Source organism: Ictidomys tridecemlineatus, chromosome 1 (genome assembly GCF_052094955.1).
Source record: "Ictidomys tridecemlineatus isolate mIctTri1 chromosome 1, mIctTri1.hap1, whole genome shotgun sequence".
Classification (NCBI taxonomy): domain Eukaryota; kingdom Metazoa; phylum Chordata; class Mammalia; order Rodentia; family Sciuridae; genus Ictidomys; species Ictidomys tridecemlineatus.
Genome location: NC_135477.1, coordinates 90,595,324 through 90,616,993, shown reverse-complemented (window position 1 = coordinate 90,616,993; position 21,670 = coordinate 90,595,324). Strand labels below are relative to the sequence as shown.

The following is a 21,670-nucleotide window of genomic DNA, read 5'->3' as shown; positions in this document are numbered from 1 at the left end:
AAAAAATGAATCCTATCTCCAGAAACTGAAAATTACCAAACAATATGCTGAAATAATATGATAAGCCCCTTAATTACCAAACAATAGCATTAAGTAATATCAGAAGCCCTTTTAAAATGATCATTTTTATAGTCTTACATTAAAGAGACAGTACGGGTAATTTTCTTTTGAAAATTTCCATTACTTTGAAATACAATTCTGAAATAGAATTTTGAAAAAAGCTGAAATATGAAATTTTTTAAGTTACATTGAAATATAATTTTTATAATTATAAACTATTTTTAACAACTTTAACAAGTTTGGCTTTGTCAGTAAATCAGTTTCAGAATCATTATCTTCAAATAGCATGCCAACATACCTAATAGCAGTGACCCTGTGAATGAGCATCTCTGTTTGCTCTGACAAGTCTGATGGAAGTAGCAGCTCCACCGGCTGCAGGCTTGATATCCGAGTCTCCAGCTCGGAACGGGAAGGAGAGTCCTGGAAACTATCGAACACAACTTCACCTGTGGCAGGCTGCACTCCCTGAAAACAAGCACAAATGTAATATCACAGACAATATAATTTCTTCCAGTTATGGTTAAACATGCAAATAGTAAAGATGATACATTCCAATTCTAAAGTGTTTGAAAACCTGTTGTTTTTCAAGACTCATTTACATAAGTCAGAGTCACTGAACTAAAAGAAACTAAATGGGAGTTTCAAAAGGCACCTGAGTACAGGCCCTGGACCTAATGCAAAGATGGAGTGACTATGACAAGTCACCAAATCCTACTTGGGCCTCAGTTTCCTCCTCCAAAATGGAAACAAGTCAGTTTATTTCCCTAACAGAACTACTGTAAGGATCAAGTCAGAAAAAAAAAAAAACGTGAATGCTTTAGAAAATATAAGGCATTGTACAGATAGATACAGAAGTAATAAGTGATATGGTCCTAGTAATCTGAAAACCAAAATGTTCAAGAATACACTTAATTATATAAACAAATAAATAAAAAGCAAATTTTTGCAAAAAAATATATATATACATGTAACAAATTCTCATGAACCCCAACCAGGCAGTCTATTCAATGAAATAATTTGAAGATACCCCATCACCCTATGCCAAAAGACAAACTGGAAAATATTACCACTTGGAAGAGGTTAAAAAAAAAATGTCAAGTTACTTAGCCAAGGTCTTAGTACTAAATGGTGGATTCAAACCCACACAGTCTAACTCCCCAGGCCACACTCTTATATACTACTGATGCCTATGAGAAGCCTAGGGTGAGTTACAGCCTCCACCAGCTAAAAGAAGGGAGAATCATTAATCCCTATGTTCATATGCTATTGATGGCTAACCAACTGACATAGCCACTTTCTAAAACAGCCCGCTGAAAATATCCACATCCTATAATCAGCAATTCTTTCCCCAGATGTAAATTCCTGAGAAATTCAGGCATGTATAAAGTAGAAGACATGCACAAAAACATTTATACATATAGCAGCATTCTTTGTAGAACCAAAAACTAGAAAGAACCCATATGTCCACCAACAGAGGAATAAGTAAACTGTACACCATAAAATGTAATAGGACACAGCAACACAAAACCTACAGCAACAAATGTAAATAAATATCACATAAAAACATAGGAAACAAAAGAAGCAGGATCTAAAGAAAAATACGTACAGTATATCTACACTTGTGATTAAAGTGGTAAAACTAGAACTAAAAAGAAGGAACTTATTACCTCAAAAGTCTGGATAACAGTCACCTCTGGAGTGAAGAGATACACAAGGATCTTATGAGTTGTAGTAGTTACAGTTCTGACCTGGGTGACTATCTTATGCTACCCTGCCAAATTTATTTTATGCATTTTTCATTGAATATTATATAATTTTTTAAATATCTCATGCACAGATCAAAAAAATACTTTCATTCAAAAAAGACTACAATTTTTAAAAAAGAAAAATTTTTTAATTCTATTCAAAAAGCATTTGACCCTGCTATTGCCCTTCTCGGACTATTCCCTGAAGACCTTAAAAGAGCATGCTACAGGGATGCTGCCATATCGATGTTCATAGCAGCACAATTCACAATAGCTAGACTGTGGAACCAACCCAGATGCCCTTCAATTGATGAATGGATAAAAAAAATGTGGCATCTATACACAATGGAGTACTATGCAGCAATAAAAAATGACAAAATCATAGAATTTGCAGGGAAATGGATGGCACTAGAGCAGATTATGCTTAGTGAAGCTAGTCAATCCCTAAAAAACAAATACCAAATGTCTTCTTTGATATAATGAGAGCAACTATGAACAGAGCAAGGAGGAAGAGCAGGAAGAAAAGACTAACATTTAACAGAGTCATGAGATGGGAGGGAAAGGGAGAGAAAAGGGAAATTGCATGGAAATGAAGGGAGACCCTCATTGCTATACAAAATTACATATAAGAGGTTGTGAGGGGAATGGGAAAATAAACAAGGAGAGTAATGAATTACAGTAGATGGGGTAGAGAGAGAAGATGGGAGGGGAGGGGAGGGGGGATAGTAGGGGATAGGAAAGGTAGCAGAATACAACAATTACTAATTGGGCATTATGTAAAATTGTGGATGTGTAACCTATGTGATTCTGCAATCTGCATTTGGGGTAAAATTGGGAGTTCATAACCCACTTCAATCTAATGTATGAAATATGATATGTCAAGAGCTTTGTAATGTTGTGAACAACCAATAAAAAATAAAAACATAAAATAAAAAATAAAAAAAAAATTCACAAGACCTCAATTTTAAATCAAAGGCAGTTAGCTTAATGTTTTTTAGGAAAGTCATACCAGAGAGACCTTTCTATGAAAAGCAATGTAAATAAGACTGTTTTGCCTTCCAACATATTCATCAGTGAGTTTCAAAGTAAACAATTACAGGCAGAAAAAAAAAAAAAAGCTTTCTATAGTATTCCATACTATACTATCTATAGTATCAGTGTCTCAGGATACATATCTAAGTTTATGTCCCACAGTCTATAATCATGCATTTACAAAAGCCACTTAAAAGATGTTCAAATAACAAACTTATCAGCCAGCCAAATATTCTGTTACTAAATTTAATCAGAGAAATTTTCTATTGTAACACCTGAAACTTCATTATTCTATAAGGTATGTATTATCAAGAAAGCTAAGCGGGCATGGTGGCGCACGTCTATAATCCCCATGGCTCAGGAGGCTGAGGGCAGGAGGATCACAAGTTCAAAGCCAGCCTCAGCAAAAGCAAGGTGCTAAGCAACTCAGTGAGACCCATTCTCTAAATAAAATACAAAATGGGACTGGGATGTGGCTCAGTGGTCAAGTGCCCCCGAGTTCAATCACTGGTACCAAAAAACAAGAAGAGAAATTTAAAGTCAATCTGTTTAGAACCATACTGTCCATACTGAAGGCAATGGTCCTAATCACCGTGTTTTTCCAATAGTGAAGCCTTCAATTCTAGACTCACTGCCAGTACACGAAGATGACCCCCAGGCTGTGACTATGGAATGGTTAACACTGATCACAGCAGGGAAAAATCCAGGAAGAACTGTTCTGAAGGTAAAGGAAAATGAGTTCCATTTCAGCCACTGAGTTTGAAGGGTCAGAAAATTCTGAGTGCCCTTGCTTAATACTAATTTAGATGCAAAAGCCTGGAGCTCAGGAGAGAGGTTGAGCCAGCTGAAAATATTCACATCCTATAATTCATCCTATATCCACACCCTATAACCACTTTTGGACTGATGATATCCTGAACTCTGGATATCATCAATCCAAAAGTGGTTTCTGAGGTCAAGAGAGGATCCAAAAAAAACACTGAAAGGGCAAATTACCACTTTCTTTTTATTTTTGAATCCCACTTCACATACTATGGTTAGATCTGGCAGTAGATTAGAGGTTATTTCTAAATGTGCTAAGAAGGAACTATACATTGTCAACTCTGTTCTTTAAACTGAGTTTCAGGTAAATATAAAATAGCATACAACATATGTTAAAGCCTAAAAGCAAATAACTTTACTATTTGTAGATAGGTCCAACTGTGTCTGCAGTTAGATAAAACGTGCTTCTCAAGGAAGAAAAAAAAATCTAATTGGCTTAGAGCCATCCAATCCCTACGGTAATGCTAACTCCCTGAGAGAAGAGCTTACAGGTTAAGCAAATGCCAAGTTAGCACAGAGTAACACAGAATAAGGTATTAAAAGTCACACTGGAGACATTCAGATTGTAAGAATTTATTGATATTGTCACTGACTGTAGAAATTTTAAAAAGCAAAGAGAAGTTATTACTCAGGCAAAAAGCCCTGCTTTCACTTAATGTACAACAGGACAAAGGTATTTAATAATTGTCAAAGGCCCTAAAAAGATTTTGAGCATGGTCCAGGTAGGCATGTAAATGAGCAAATGTATTCATAAATTGCCATAAGGCAAGGGCAAGAAAACTATGATTCACGAACCATGTTTATATGAAACACTGAGTATAAATATTCCTAACACTTAGTCTGGTGTTTTACATTGGTCAATTATCACTTCTCTAACTATCCCTTTCTCCAAATCTAGATAGAATATTCTAGAATCATTCATGTTTAATTTCAAGCCTGTAGAGGAAATCTAGAAAACTCTTGCTACCCATGCATGTGGCTGGCTTATGTTTTATTCTACTATGTGCACACTGTCCACATTTATGCCTATTACTCCACTTACCTTCAACCCTAAAATCCTGAAGCATATGAACCAAAACTATCTGTATCTTTCCATAGCACAGAGTGCTGAGATAGGAGAATACTGTAACTAGTGATGTAATGTATAATCTAATGAGGACAATGCTTCCCAGTTCAACTACTTCAAGGCATATCTCATCAGTTATCCTCATTATAAACCATTTGTGATTCTCATGTTTAGAAATACCATGAACAGTTATTATTCCTTTTTCACCTACAAAATACTTACCACAATGCCAATGAAAATATTCCCCATTTTTTTGTCCTTAATGTTTTCCTTATTTTCATAGATACATAGAAGGTAGCTGGTAGAAGTATCAGTCAGTATCTCATCAACATCTACAGCATCATCCAGCTTGATCAGAGGATTCACATGTAATAATGATTAAAGAAAAATAATGTCCTGAAGTGCCACTAATGTTTAATATTAACTGTTTTCTCCATTAAAACAATGGTTCATTTTCTGAGTATTTTCCTCTATGCAAAACTCTTCCATGCAGCACATTCTTCTGATTTACCATGAGCATAGCTGCATGTCTTCTTTTCCCTAAAATTTAAGGTTCATGAGGACAGGTAACTATTATAGTCTCACTTCCAAAGGCCCTAGGAGAATACATCAGATGCTGTGGATACCCAAATATTAACCCCCTTTAATTGGATGATGCTGAGACTTGAATTATTAACAATTCTAAAATACTTGATTCTATAAATCAAAGCATAAATATACTAAAATAAGTATAAATTAATTTTTTTCTTTAACATACCTAAAGCTCCCAGAAAGGTAAAACAGTTTTAAAAGACATTTTAAAAAATCAGAAATAAATGTATATATGTGTAGGTTGTGCATGTGTGCATTTGTGCGTGTGCGTGTGTGTGTGTGTGTGTGTGTGTAAAATGAGTCCATTAATCCAATTCTCAAGAGGTAAAAGCTAATTCTGGAAAAAGCTGGTCTGGATACATCCAATTTGGGTATAAGAAGATAAAAGAAAGGAGGAAACACTGCCAAATTCGTTCTATGAAGCCAGTTATCACCCTGATACCAAAACCAGATAAAAGCATATCAAGGAAAGAAAACTACAGACCAATATCCCTGATGAACACAGATGAAAAACTTCTTAATAAAATGCTTCAAATTACATTCAAAAACACACTAAATAAAGATAGTACACCATGATCGGGGATGCAAGCCTAGCTCAACATAGACAAATCAATAAATGAATTCACCACATAAATAGATTTAAGGACAAGAATCACATGATTATTTCGATACAGAATAAGCATTGGACAAAGTCCAGCACTCATTCATGTTTAAAACACTAGAGAAACTAGGGATAGAAGGAACTGACCTCAGCATTGTAAAGGCTATATATGACAAACCAAAGGCCAATATCATACTGAACAGAAAAAAACTGAGAATATTTCCTCTGAAAACAGGAATAAGACAAGGATGTCCACTCTCACCACTCCAATTCAACATATTCCATAAAACTCAAGCCAGAGCAAATAGACAAGAGAAGGAAATTAAAGGGATAGAAATAGGAAAAAAAGAAGTCAAATTATCTGTCCACTGATGACATTATCCTATGTTTAGAAGACCTGAAAAACTCCAAGAGAAGACTTCTAAAGATGATAAACAAATTTAGCAGGATACAAGAACAACATATTGTTTTCCTATGCACCAATAATGAATCCGCTGAGAAAGAAATCAGGAAAACTATCACATTTACAATAACTTGAAAAAAAAAAACCTTTAGAATAAATCTAACCAAGGAGGTGAAAGACCTCTATGAAAACACTGAAAAAAGAAATAGAAGATCTTAGAAGATGAAAGACCTCCTATGTTCTAGGATAGGCAGAACTTTATCAAAATGGCCATACTACCAAAGCAGCATATAGATTCAACACAATCCCCACCAAAATACCAATGACATTCTTCACAGAACTCGAACAACAACAAAAAAAAAACCAGTTCTAAAATTCATTTGGAAGAATAATATACCCAGAATGACCAAAGCAATCCTGAACAAAAAGAGCAATTCTGGAGGCATCACAATACCTGATCTCAAATTATACCACAGAGTTTCAGTAACAAAATTAATATGGTACTGGCACCAAAATAGACATGAAGACCAATGAAACAGAACAGAAGACCCAGAGACAAACTCATATACTTACTTATAGCCCTATGATACTTGACAAAGATGCCAAAAAGAGAAAGGATAACCATTTTAACAAAAGGTGCTTGGAAAACTGGATACCCTTTTGTAGAAGAATGAAACTTGATCCCTATCTCTCACTCTGCACAAAAGTCATTTCAAAGTGGACCAAAGAAAATAGAAGATCAGTGGAGTAGAAGAAAGGGATTGAGGGAGAAGGAGATGGGACAAGAGAAGGAAAGAACAATGAATGAATCTGACCTAACTTTCCTATACATATATGAATACACCACAGTGAAATCTCACCATTATGTATTTATCTACTAGGTACTAATTTAAAAACAAAACTATAAGTAAACAGAAAGATCAGTAGAATGAGGGAAATAGGGGGATGGAAGAGGAGAGGGAAAGGGGAAGTAGTGGGGACTGAATTAGAACAAATTACAATCCATGCTTTTATAATTATGTCCAAATGAATCTTAATGTTATGTATAACTAAAAAGAACGATTTTTTTTAACCAAAAAGATCAAAGACCTAGATCAAAGACCCAGGAATTAGACCAGAAATTCTATAACTTCTAAGAAAATGTAGGCTCAACATTTCAACATATAGGCACAGGCATCAACTTACTTAACAAGACTCATTAAGCACAAGAAATAAAACCAAGAATCAATAAGTGGGACAGCATCCAATTAGAAAGCTTCTGCACAGCAACAGAAACAAGAGTGTGAAGAGAGAGCCTACAAGATGGGAGAATGTCTTTGCCACCTGCTCCTCAGATAAAGGATTAATATCCAGAAATATATATATATTTATATATATATATATATATATATATAAACTTAACATCAAAAAAACAAATAACCCAATAAATAAATGGGCAAAAGAACTAAACAGATATTTCTCAAAAGAAGAAATACAAATGGCCAAGAAATATATGAAAAAATGGTCAACATATATAGCAAATGCAAATATATATAGGGAAATGCAAATTAAAACAACATGGAGATTTCATCTCATTCCATTCAGAATAGCAATTATCAAGATAACAAATAGCAATAAATATTGGTGAGGAGATAGGGGAAAAGGTACATTCATATATTGTTGGTGGGACTCAAAATAGTGCAACCACCATGGAAAGCAGTATGGAGATGCCTCAAAAAACTAGGAAGAAATCACCATAACACCTAGCTATCCCACTCCTTGGTATATGTTCAAAAGATCTAAAATCCGCAAAATATAAGAATGCAGCCACATCAATGTTTTTAGAGGTGCAATTCACAATAGTCAAGCTATGGAACCAGTCTAGGTGCCCATCAACAGAAATTGATAAAGAACAAATAGTATATATATACAATAGAGTTTTACTCAGCCATAAAGAATAATGAATTTATGGCATTTGCTGGTAAATGGATGGAACTAGAAAACATTATGCCAAGTGAATTAAGCCAGACCTAGAAAGTCAAGGATTCAATTTTTTTTTTTTAATGGAAACTAGATCAAAATATACGGAGAGTGGGGAGCAAGGGCAAGGGGAATCCCATAAAAATAGAAGAGAGATTGATGGTGTGGAGAAATGAAATTTAGGGGGAAGGTAAAAGGATGGGAAAAGAGAAGCATAGTGGAATGAGCATGATCAAACTTTCCTATGTACATATATGAATACACCACAGTGAATTTTGCCTTTCTGTATGTTCATAACACACTAATTTTTTTATTTATTCTAATCAATCATACCTGACAGTAGAAAGCTCTTCAATTCATTGTTAACGGAGCATAATTTCTCACTTCTCTGGTTGCACAAGAAGTAGGGTAATGATGTCTGTCTCATTCCACCATCTTTCCTATCCCCTTGCTCCATTCCCTCCCTCCACTTTGCTCCATCCAAAGTTCCTCCAACTCATTCCATCACGTGCCCCCCTCCCATTATGGATTAGTATCCACTTATCAGAGAAAACATTCAGTCCCTGTTTTTTTTTTTGGATTGACTTATTTCACTTAGCATGATATTCTCCAACTCTGTCCATTGATCTGCAAATGCAATAATTTTATTCTCCTTTAATGCTGAGTAACATTCCATTGCACTCATTTTTAAAAAGTTATTTTTAAAAAAAAGAGCCATACGCATAGCAGATGTGAAGCAGGGAAGGATACTCTTTTACGAATGGGTTTCAAGTAGGAGACTTAGCTTAGGTAAAAAAGAAAAAAATAAACTACCATGTTTTTACAGCCTGATCAGATTAGAACAACCAAAGGGATGCAAATGGTTTAGAGTTTGCTCCGAATGACAGTTATTCACTATTTGTGATCTTAAACAACAAAATAATCCTCAGAATTTGCATAGAAACTAAGAGGCCTCTAAGTATGCAGATTTGTAATAAACCATAAAAGAAATACTTTAGCACATGATTTAAGGCCTTCTTTATCCCTAGATTATTTTATTATAAGAGACCCAACCTAAGTAAACATTATTAAATGCACCCTCACCTTATTTTATATACAACTATTTGGCTTTAAAAACAGAATTTTATGACTTTGCTTTTAAAATTACTTTGCTTCAATTAACACAACAAATTTATGAAAATCTATAAATTTGGCAGCAATCATTGGGCATACTGAAGATTTCTGCAAAGTAATAAAGTTTTACCCACAATCCATTTTCAAAAGCAATAAAATCTTCACGAATTAACAATTAATGAAGATGGCCTATATTATATTTTATAAGCATTTAAGTGTATTTTAATTTTGACTTCGTAGTTTTCTTTCCACATTAAGTTACTAAGTTATTATTTTTCAGGTCTCAAAGTAGGAAGATCCTAAGGAACGTATAGCCCCTAAACACCTAACCTTTTGTCTACAAATGATCCAAGAAAACACACAATTTCAAATCAATTGCTAACTTGACATTATCATTTATTAGGTTCACTTCTTCTTGCTCTTAGTATATGATGAATTTGTATTTCACTATGACATTTGAAAATGTTTGTTTCTAGTTACTATCAATCCTTCCTCTTCATTAGTGCACTATCCAAGGATTCAAGTAACTGTACCACCTCACCTCATCAAAAAGGTTCCCAAAGGACTTTTTTTAAAATGTCACCTTAAAACAAAGCACTTGTAACAACTAAGAGAAAAATTACTATTCGAAAAGGATATCTTCTCCAATGAGTGTGGACTTTGTATAAAGAGCAGTCAGTTTCCGGGAAAAGAGAGAACTTTTGTTGTCTCCAATAGCCTTTAATGCTGCAGTTTCAGTTTGCTTTACAACTCCCACCTTCAACAAAGTAAGAGATATTTAATATCAAATCTGATGAAAAACCAATCTAACAAACTCATTTCAAAATGTTTAAATATTAATTCTGAAAACACTTAAAATAAGTGAATTAGTCCACAGTGTCCAGATATAAGGTTTAAGCAACAAGGACCATGAGCAGCTGACTAGTGTACACAAATCACTAAGAAGCACTCTGTTACTGAGTCTTAAAATTTTTTTCTGTAAATACCTAACAATATGCTCTTAAAAATCAAGGTACATTAATAATTATGAAACATTTTTCATTTCTTCAAATGCCAAATTCTAAAACTCATTAAAGCCTGCCTGTTACTTTAAAGGCATGTTTTCACTCCCTGGAAGAGAATCTCCCTCCCTTCTCCCTTGAAGTTAAAAATCAAAGCTGACCTTATATCCTTTAGCCACAAGACGGCGTACATGAACAAATAGTCTGTGAGTTGGTATACTTGCTGTCATAAAGTTGTGATCTAAATGGCAATAAATATTCAGCTCCCGGGCAGCAATCTAATATTTAAAAAAAAAAAAAAGAAAGAATGTTAATAAATTTCTTTTTCAAGATTCCATGTGGGATTTGTTCAGTTTGTTAAAAATTCATCAAGGTATACACTTAGGATTTGTGTACTTCTCTAAGTGTGTGGTACATCAATAAAAAGTTTGAAAGAAACTCCCCATGTAAATTCCCTGGTCTCATATATTTTTTGGCAGTACCTACCACCTGACATCAGGGCCAAAATCTGTATCTCTAAATGTCTCCAAAAAATGACAACTCTTTTTCTATGTCCTTAGATGTTCCAAAACCTAAAAGTACTGAGCTGTCTTTACATAAGGACTATTCAATATAAAAAGGAAGAGGCCAAAGGAATAAGAATTTTCTATGCAAAGGGCATATACAAATAACTGATGATTAGAAGATACTACAGAGTATGCATAAATAATAAATCCACTTGGACAGAGGAAACTTTTAATAAGTGACATGAAGAACTCTCTAGACTGGTTAGTTAATTAATGATGCATGGTTGATAGAAATGCAAAAACAGGAAGCAGTCCCTGATTCCCTGCTTTCTTCCAGAACACACTTAGACACCACCAAATAGAGCCATGGAACTCTCTTCCAGTACTTTCACTCCTTTACCCCAACCCACATCTAAACTGTATTCACCCATCACTGAAGACAAGGAAATATCATCCTCTACTATCTATGGTCAAAAAATTTACCATTTAACCTAGATGGTTTCTTTCTCTCCTTCATCTATAGGATGCCAGCTATGTATCTGTTCTTTTTTTAATATTTTTATTAGTTGTTGATGAATTTTTTAATTTTATTTATTTGTAATGTGGTGGTGAGAATCAAACCCAGTGCCTCACACATGCTGGGCAAAGGGCTCTACCACTAAGCCACAATCCCAGCCCCCGTACCTGTTCTTAACCTCAGGAAATATGTCAATACTATTTCATAACACAGAACACAATGGAACTTAGAGAACACCACCTTTCTGCCACAACATGATTCAGAAAACATGAACAAGAAAACATTGGCCAACTCTTCTCTTCCCATCCAAGGGGTGGCAGATGTACTACATCATCATGTTCTGATGTTATATGACCTAACCAGGCCTGAGACTATGTAGTCATGACAATCAACCACCGCTTCCAGCAAAAGCTTCCCTCTACTTGCCCGTTGAATGTGCAAATTCACTTTAAACCTTCTTGATCTATATCAAATACCCCCAAGTTAAATTGAGACACAGCTTAGGCTAAGATCGAAAGATGACTGACACAAAGACCTGTGGGTAGTTGGCAGAATTAATGTGCTCTTTTCATTGAAACTTAACTTTGTATCTGGCTATGAAAATTCATTAATTAAGGTAAGGAAAACTTCCATAAATCTCAAAAAAAAAAATTGTTTTTCGCTTGAGATTCTCCTAAAAAACATATTTGTGGGCTGGGGTTGTGGCTCAGTGGTAGAAACTTTGCCTACCATGTGTGAGGTACTAGATTCAATTGTCAGCACCATTTATAAATAAATAAAATAAAGATCCACTGACAACTAAAAAAAAAAAAAAAAAAGTTTAAAAAAAACACATTGGCAATGGTTCATCCATCAATTGATTCATCTAATTAACTTTTTATGGATGAAAAGTATTGGCCTAGCACCATAGAAAATAAACAGTAACATTCCAGTAGGGACTCCTCATTTCTCCCCCACAAGTCTAGCTCCATCAACTTTGCTTGTGCTTGAGTTTTATTTTACATGACAGCATTTTAAAGGGTGACTGATCAAATTAGCTTTTCACAAAGTCAAAGTCAAGAAATAAAACAAAAATATTGAAAAATATCTAAAGCCGAACAAGAAAAACATGAAAACAACTTACCTCTGCATCTTCCCCAAAGAATCTATACTTATATCCACATTCCACACACAAAATTGCATCTTTATGCTGCTGTTTCATCTCTATATATTGCAACTCTAATGGTGTATAGATGCTTTTCGATCGTTTATTAGATGGTTTATCAGAAGTTTTCTGTAAGTTTTCGTGAGTCCTATGTGATAGGCCAAACTGACTGTCCTGGCAACCAAAAAATTTAAATAGTTTAACAAGAATAAACTATTATACTAAATTCTCAGAGAAAAAAAATGCAAAATTAGCAAAAAGCTAATAGTTGGTAAATCTAAGTGAAAGGTTTCCCAAGACACAATGTAGTATTTAGGCAAATTATCCCTAGACCACTGCAATAAAAAATATGCCCTAAAAAACTAGTGAGAAAAAGAGGAAGGGACAGAAAAGTGTAGTCTCATATCAATAGAAACCCCAGAAACATGTATTCTGTGGATGTCAAGTAAATGTTTTTAAGAAAAAAAAAAAAAAAAAACAGCTTAGCTGGGACGGCACAGAAAGACATTAATTTCAAAAAGACTCAATCTATCTAAATAACATAGCCCAGAAAACTTGCAAAGATTCGCAATAGGAAGATGGTAAGGTGTGGAGAGGAATGGCCAAAGAAATGTAGCTCATCGTAACATCTGAGAATGCAACTGTTTTTCATTTTGAGGGATTTTCAATTTTGTTTCTATGACTCTTACATAAATTCCAGGAATACTACATAATATAAAAGTTAATTAATACTTACAAAAATATATTTCCTAGAAAAAAAGTTGCTCTCATTTTTTTTAACTTATTCTTTTACTAAATAAGACAGACTTCTGGGGGGTGGGGTGGAGGGAGGAGTTCCCTCCATGTGGGATACTAACAAGTAAATCTAAGTACTTGATTATTAAGCAACTTATTTTTTATATGATTTGGGTGGAAATATTTCTCAGATATACTATATTTTCTTTAATATTCACAGAGGCAGCATGTTGAACTCAACTTAACCTTGTCTTGACAATTCAGAGTGATCAGAATAAATTTCAGAACCTATCCAGAGTCATGTTGACCCTTCATTAATATCCCTAGACCACTGGGCAATTATGTTCAATTGGTAGATTTTTACCATTCATCTGTGTCTTTTCAAGCTCTCAAATAGCTTATTGCTTGTAATAATGTCCTTATATTGCTTCTAGATAACCCTTCTATTTGATCATTTCTAATTTCACAGAAAAATCAAGTTGGTCATTTTATGTACAAAGCAATAGAAGATAGGCTCTACTGAGCCCCTAGGATAAATGTTACAATTAATAAAATGAGATTTCATAGACTTTATGATTTCTATCCATAATGATCACCCTATACCATGGTGAACTGCTTCTCAATATTAAAAGGTAATAGAAAAGAAAACATTCTTTCCTTTTCTGATGACCTAAGATAGGTGAGTTTGACCTATAGTAGCCCATTTGAGACAGAAGTCCATAGATCTGAACTTTGTGGGAAAGGAAAACTGTAAGCAAAATTCTATTGTCCTAATCATTTTTCTAAGAAAAAATATATTTCATTAAAATTTTAATAAATAAATTTATATGCATATATACACACACATACAAATTCAAAAAGCATTTCTCTAATTCAATGATCATCAACTATGTCTACACATTAAAATAAGAGCTTCTAAGAAAATAGCCATGCACAATTCTCAGTGAAGACCAAATAAATAAGATTCTGAAGGAAGGTTCTAAATACCAATTTTTGTTTTGTTTTGTTTTGTTTTTAATTTCTCCAGATGAGTCTAATGTAAAGCTAAGGTTGAAAGTCAACCATTCGTCTGAATTATAGATTTCAATGATGGTGCCAGACCAGATTCTGCAATGATAGGAACCATTAATAAGTCACAAAATAAACAGTAGAAGAAGTAAAAACACATACTTATTTGGTTTATCTCTAAATAAAGAGATAATACATGCCAAGCTTTCAACTGGAAACCTCAAAACATTGATAGATAGATAGATAGATGTTGCCCAACATTATTTTCCATGCAAATCATGAAAACTTTAAGGAGAACTATAATAAAACTATGCATGTATCAATAATCTAAAAAATTCCCCCAAGTCAGTGGTTCCTAATCCAGGCAGTAAGTACATCACAATCAGAGACTGTGGAATAAGGGAGGTTCTAAAATAAAGAGTATTGGCTCAAAATAATTTGGGAGTCTTTTAATTTTTTGTTTTGTTTTGTTTGAACACAAACCAATTCAACCCTCATAATACACAGCAAATTAGAATATCCATATGTCAGAATTTCTTATGTTTCTCAATATATCTGTGAAACAAAAGATCTGTCAGGTAACTCAGATGATCAGTCAAGTGTCCTCAGTGACCCACAGAAACTAAAGGATTTCAGAACCTACTGTTCTGGGTAACTGGAAATACATCTATATAACAATTACATACCTTTTGGTTCACTTGGGATTTAGAATCTTCAGAAGAAATTGCATTCTTTGCACGTTGAAAACTGATATCCTCAAAATCAGTACATTTTGGTAGAACTGCAAACCTCTCTTGAAGAGGTGCTATCTGGACTCTATTTTGAGGAACGGCAGAATCGCAGCAGAATTCTTTCAGTTTTTCCAGAGACTTTGAGACAGTCCTGGTCCTCAGACATTTTTTTGGCTCTTGGAAAACAAATGAGAAGAAAATATAACCACGGTATTTTGGTCTCATTATGTCAACTTATAATAAACACAGAATTTTCTAAAAAGGGAGATTCCCATTAATGGACTGAACTATAATGTAATAAAGGAATAAAGAACATCAAGTTCAGGGTAAAGGTGGCATATTCAAGCATACACCTGATTTCACTCACTGCTGAGACTCCATTGAATAACTACAGTAGCAAGCTGGGGCTAGAGTTCAGTGGTAGAGCTCTTGCTTCTCCTGCTCACATGCAAAGCCCTGGGTTCTATCTCAGCACAACAAAAGAAGAGAGAGACAAAGAAAGCAAAACTACACTGCAGTTTGATTCTGGTTTTTATCTGTTGGTTTGTTTTCACATTTAAGGACAGACAGGAGAAGAGAGGCAACAATTGCAAATGAAATCTCTGAAGCTAGAAGGGAAAATAGATGAGCTCTCATCAATCAGCCCACCCAACTCAAGCTAAGTCCTAAGTCAATAGTTAAGAAAACCAAGGACCAATCCTATTTGCAACACAAAATGATCAAGAGACTGGGGAATTACGGCACCAGTAACTGTGGAAATGGAATATGGGAAGATCTAAAATAAAGGCACTGACTTCAAGTAATTTGGTTTCTAGACCCCCACACACACTCCAAAGTTAAAAGCAACTATCTTTTCCTCACCTCAGCAGCAGACAGCAGATAGCTCTGGAAAGGCAAAACAGGCATAGCTGATAGAGCAGCAACTCAGAAGGGTGATGGGAATGTACATTGACTAAATGCTGACACCCCCAGCCTCTCCAGAACCTAGGAAGCTAGGAGGTTTCTAATTGAAGAATCTGACCAGATTAAGGGGAAAGTCTTAGATAATGACATCAAGGGTTCACCAAGGAAATCCAATCACCCCACTTAAACACCTGTTTTCCTGCTTCCAAGCTTTGTACATGCTATACTTTCTACGTATCAAAATTGTATTCATTCTTCAAGTTCCATCTCAAAGCTATCTTTTCCATGAAATTCTCTAATTCTCCCAGCTTTGAATCATTTTTCTTTTACATTCCTATAAGAAGCTCAAATTTTTATATAGTACACAGTCTGCCTAGCAGGAGTTGTTTATAAGCAAGCAATCCATAGAGAAGGGATCTATCATTTATTGGATCTTTACCATATACCACAATATATTATTTCACTATTTAAAGCAATAGTATTAGGTAAGCTATTAGCAAATATAAGGGAAATGGGGTTGCAAGAATTTATCATCTTTTACCCTTCCTATGAAAGCAAAAACATTCTGAGGGCACAAATGATATTCTGTTCATTTCTGAAAGTATAAAACTTTCATATTTTAAGTGTGTACACAGATTTCCCTCCTGTAGTTTTAAAAAAAAAAAAAAAAGAAACTTTCCCAGAATGTAGGTCAGTGAAAATCTTGGGGTTGTAGTTTTTTAAAACACAAAGCAAAACAAAAGACGGATCTTTAGCTGAAGTGTTGAAAACAGAAGTGAAGTACTAAGGCTCTACTGCATGGTGTATGTTTGTGATTGAGTAAAACTCAAACTTCATCACTTCCTAAAAGATTTATTACATTTTATTTTTACTTATGTCTTAACGTTATTAGTATCTTTTATCTCTGTATGGTGGAAATACGCATTATGGTATGTTGCTGCTACTTTGCAACCCTTCTGATTCAAGAAAGGTGAAGCTTTAGGGACAGGCTCACCTAGTGCTAGACATACTCTGACAAAATTTAAAAACAATCAAAATGACCCATGAGGAAGTTAACTAATTGCAAGAATAAAGTACAACACTCTAAAGAAGTACAAAATCCAGTAGAAAATAATAAAGAATTCAAAACAGCCACGATCCAATCAATTCCTGGACATGTGAAAAGTATCAAAAATCAGTTCAATGATGCAGATCCAGAGAGGACAGATATGATGAAATTAATATATACAGACATGTTTTATAAATACACTCCACATAACGAGAAGGCAAAGAAAAACATAAGCAAAAAGAGGGGTAAAAGGATACTTTTTTTTCTATTAATAGTTTTACTGAGATATAATTCACACAGAGAAATTGAAGATATTATTTTTAAAAAAAGGAACTTCAGAGATAACATCTAAAATATCTAAAACAGGGCTGTGGCTCAAGCGGTAGTATGCTCGCCTGGCATGCGTGCGGCCCGGGTTCGCACGCATGTTGTTTGTATGTTTGTTTGCACCACATACAAACAAAGATGTTGTGTCCACCGAAAACTAAAGAATAAATATTTTTTAAAAAAAATAAAATATCTAAAACAAAAATTTCACTGAAAGTGCTTTATAGAAGATTAGATGCTACAGAAAAAAAGATCATTGAATTTGAAAGCATTCTATCCAAAATGAAACACGAGGAGAAATAAGACCTGAAAACAAAGCTTCAGTGATTTCAGGGACAATGTCAAGTAGTTCAACATCCCTGAAATAAACTTTGAGAAGAATAGAGAGGAAGGAAATAGAAAAAAAGCAGTTGAGAAAATAATGCCTAAAAGAGCTTTCCAAATTTGATGACAGCTTTAAACCCATAGACCCAAGAAGCTTTAAATGAGCTTCAAGCAGGATAAAAATCAATTCAAAGTGGTCTAAGGCCCAACAAAATCTAATCTGTGGAAATCTATAATGATGAGAAAATCCTAGCCAAGAGAAAATGGACAGGAAAATTGGCCCTCTATAATTAAAACAAAACAAATGAACAAACCAAAAAAACCTAGATTGTCACATGCCAAAAATCAAAAATCCTTGGACATGATGACTCTCTTTCTTCTAAATACATGAATTATTTAATATATACTTTACCTTGTTTACTATGATTTCTCTTATTTTAAAAGCATATTTTTTAGTATATTTTCCAAGGTATGTTTTACCTTTGATTATTTCCATGATTTCCAAAATACATTCTAAAATCACTTTTCAAAAGCATGTAAGTTTCCTTGTGAATACAAAGTTTTCCTCTCCTGTAGAAACCAGATTTAAAAAAAAAAAAAAAAAAAAACCAATAAAAAAAATTGTAAAAACTGGATATGTGGCTCAGTGGTAAAGAATGTGATTTAACATGCATGAGGCCATAGGTTCCATCTCCAGCACCAAAAAAAAAAAAAAAAAAAAAACCTTGTAAATTGAAAAATTGAGAAATGAGGCGGATATAAAAAATATTCAACATCCCTAGCAATTATAGAAATGCAAATTAAAACTACATTGAGATTTTATCTCACTTCAGTCAGAACGGCAATTATAAAGAATACAAGTAACAATAAATGTTGGCAAGGATGTGGCCAAAAAGGTACACGCATACATTGCTGGTAGGACTGCAAATTGGTACAACCACTTTGGAAAGCAGTAATGGAGAGTCCTCAGAAAACTTGGAATGGAACCACCATTTGACCCAGTTATCCCACTCCTTGGCATATAGCCAAAAAACTTAAAATCAGCATACTATAGTGATGAGGCCACATCAATGTTTATAGCGGCTCAACTCACAATAGCTAAGCTATGGAACCAAACTAGATGCCCTTCAACGGATGAATGGACAAAGAAAATATGGTATCTATACACATGGAATATTACTTAGCCATAAAGAATAAAATTATGGCATTTGCTGGTAAATGGATGAAACTGGAGACTATCATGCTATCTGATATAAGCCAATCCCTAAAAACCAAGGGCCAAATGTTCTCTCTGATATGCAGATGCTAACACACAAAAGGGGAGGGAGAATAGAAGTTCACTGGATTAAACAAAGAGGAATGAAGGGAATGGAGGAATGGAGGGGGGATGGGAATAAGAATCACAGTAGAATTAATGAGACATAACTTTCCTATGTTCATATATGAATACATGACCAGTGTAATTCCACATCATGTACAACCACAGAATGGAAAGTTATACTCCATGTATGTATAATATGTCAAAATATACTCTACTGTCATGAATATCTAAAAAGAACAAATAAAAAGAAATGAGATGAATCTATACAGTTGCATATTACCTAGAAATAAAAAGAATGAATGTAGTTTAGAGCAGTCGAAATTATAGAGGCAGAAAGTAGAATGGTGTGGAGAGCAGATGAACCCATAGTCATTGGCTGATCCTGCAGTGTTGGAAAAAGCCAAGCCTGGGAAACATTTCTTGCCAAAAAGCAAAGAGGTTAACAGCCTTGACACTTGGCTCTGATGCTAACAGTTATCAGATGTTCCAGTACAGTGGGCTTCCTGGGTGCAGCAGGATAGTCATAAAAATGTTTCTATCTCTGTAACTTTTTAGTGCACAAAGAAGCCTCTTGATAACTCAGAAGCCTTGAACAATTTACAATGCCCCTATAGTTTAACTTCCTGATTATGAGACCCTATATAATAAATTTGCAGAGCTAGTTCCAGGTCACTGTTCCTCCATTAGAGGGCAGTGTCCCACCTGGCCTTAAGCTTTGCTTAAAAATGTTTTCTTTTTCTTTGTGTTTTTCTCCATCTCTAGTCACCCCTACTCAAGATCCTTTGTTGATGCTTGGCAGGTTGTGGCAGAATGGTAGCTGCCAGAACTGGAGGTGGGAGAATGGGAGTTATTATTCAATGGGTAGAGTTTTAGAAATGCAAAAGGAAAAAAGAGTTCTGGAGATGAATAGTAGGGATGATAGAACAATATAATTGTACTAAATACCACTAAACTGCACACTTAGAAATGGTTGATGGTGAATTTTATGTCTATTACAACTTAAAAAAAAATGAATTTTAAAAAAGGAATGAAGTACTGCTACCACACAGATGAACCTTGAAAATATGATACTAAAGAAAATAAACCATATACAACAAGCCACAAATGTATGATTCCATTTATATGAAATTATTTCAATAGACAAATCTACAGCAGAAAGTAGATTAGTGGTTGCCTAGGGCTGGAGAGTGTTACAAGGAAAAGAAGGTAGCTGCGACTGGGTATAGGTCTTCTTTTGGGATGATGAAAATGTTCTAAAATTGACTCCCTGCCACAGCCTTCAGCCCCAGTGCTAGGGATCAAACCCAGGGCCTTATGCATGCTACACAAGTACTCTCTACCACTGGTCACATCCCAAGGCCCTAAAATTGACTTTGATAATGTTTGCACAAATCTTGGAACAACTTAAAAGTAATTAAATTGGTGAACTATATGGTATGAGAACTGTATTTTAATGATCGTGGAGGAGAAGGAGGAGGAGGAGGAGGAGAAGACTACGATGATGACGACCACCCTGGGACAGAACAGATACCCACCTTCTGAATGCCAATTTTTAAAAATATTTTTTTAGTTATAGATGGAGACAATATCTTTTTTCTTTTTTTGTTTATTTTTACATGGTGCTGGGGATTGAACCCAGTGTCTCACACATGCTAGGCAAGCGCTCTACCACTGAGTCACAACCCCGGTAACCCTGAATTTACAAATGACAAGCATTTTAATTTCAACAATTTCCAATCTCAACCTTCCTGTGTGGCCCCCGTTAAGCCACTTAACTATGGCAGCCCTCAGTTCTCCTCACCAGTCATCTACCTTTTCCTCTATAAAAGAAAATAAAACAAGGTTTTTAGGAAGAATAAATGAGCTACAAGAAGCTTTCGAATAAAAGCAGACTTTAAAAAAAGAGCACTCACTGCTAATAGAATTTACTGAAAAACTGAACAATCAGGTCTATATACAGCATATGAAACAAAAAGAAAAAAGGCAAAGAGCCCCAGAAAATGCAAAATTAACCAGTGGCAAATCTGTCAAGTCATGCCTCTTTCGAGCCCCCTCCAGAAAAGAAAAGGACTATGGTATTATCAGATGTTATCAGATATATTTTTCTCATTAGTCATACATCTCCATTTTTGTAGTTAGTTCTTATTCATGTTGGCCCTAAATCCAAGTTTTACCATTTATATGGAAAAATAAGTATCCGACTTATTATCTCTAGCGGTATAGACAAGTTATCTTCAATGAAATGGGACTTTTTGTTAATTTGTTTGTTTTATGTTCTGGGAATTACAAATAAAGATGGATTTCCTGTCTCTTCTTATCACAAAATCTCTGGAGCCAAAAACTAGAAAAAATCTGCTCACTCAATCATCTACACCCAAAATCACCTCTGGAAGTCCAGAAGCTCAGCAATGCTGTTTTGTTTTGTTTAATTAACATTTCTTGTTAATAATATAATATGTAAACTATGAAATTATTACTAATTAACTAATTTGTGGGTCTATGTTGTGCACACATATGTGTGCGTAAATATAGAAAAATCTGGAACAACACACAGTACCCAAACAATGAGCAGTAGACCTCACTGAAAGGGAAGGTCTTTCACTGTCTACCATCCAAATTTCTGTACTGTTTGAAATTTTTATAACAAGAATATCTCATTTTTAAAAACATGACAAAAATGGTTAGAGTAGAAAAAAAGAGAAAGTTGGGAGAA

At 34.6% G+C, this 21,670-nt stretch overlaps 1 protein-coding gene across 5 annotated transcripts in view; it reads right to left on the bottom strand.

Moving 5' to 3' along the window:
• Positions 1-21,670, bottom strand: part of Msh3 (mutS homolog 3) — a 191,776-nt gene that overhangs the window by 167,556 nt on the left and 2,550 nt on the right. For all 5 annotated transcript variants that reach the window (XM_078044414.1, XM_078044417.1, XM_078044423.1 and 2 more), the window contains exons 3-8: positions 14,990-15,210; positions 12,540-12,734; positions 10,555-10,671; positions 10,032-10,149; positions 4,948-5,093; positions 359-525 (exon numbers count right to left, since the gene is read on the bottom strand). In XM_078044414.1, coding sequence (XP_077900540.1) covers positions 359-525; positions 4,948-5,093; positions 10,032-10,149; positions 10,555-10,671; positions 12,540-12,734; positions 14,990-15,210 — 964 coding nt within the window. The remainder of the gene's footprint in view (positions 1-358; positions 526-4,947; positions 5,094-10,031; positions 10,150-10,554; positions 10,672-12,539; positions 12,735-14,989; positions 15,211-21,670) is intronic.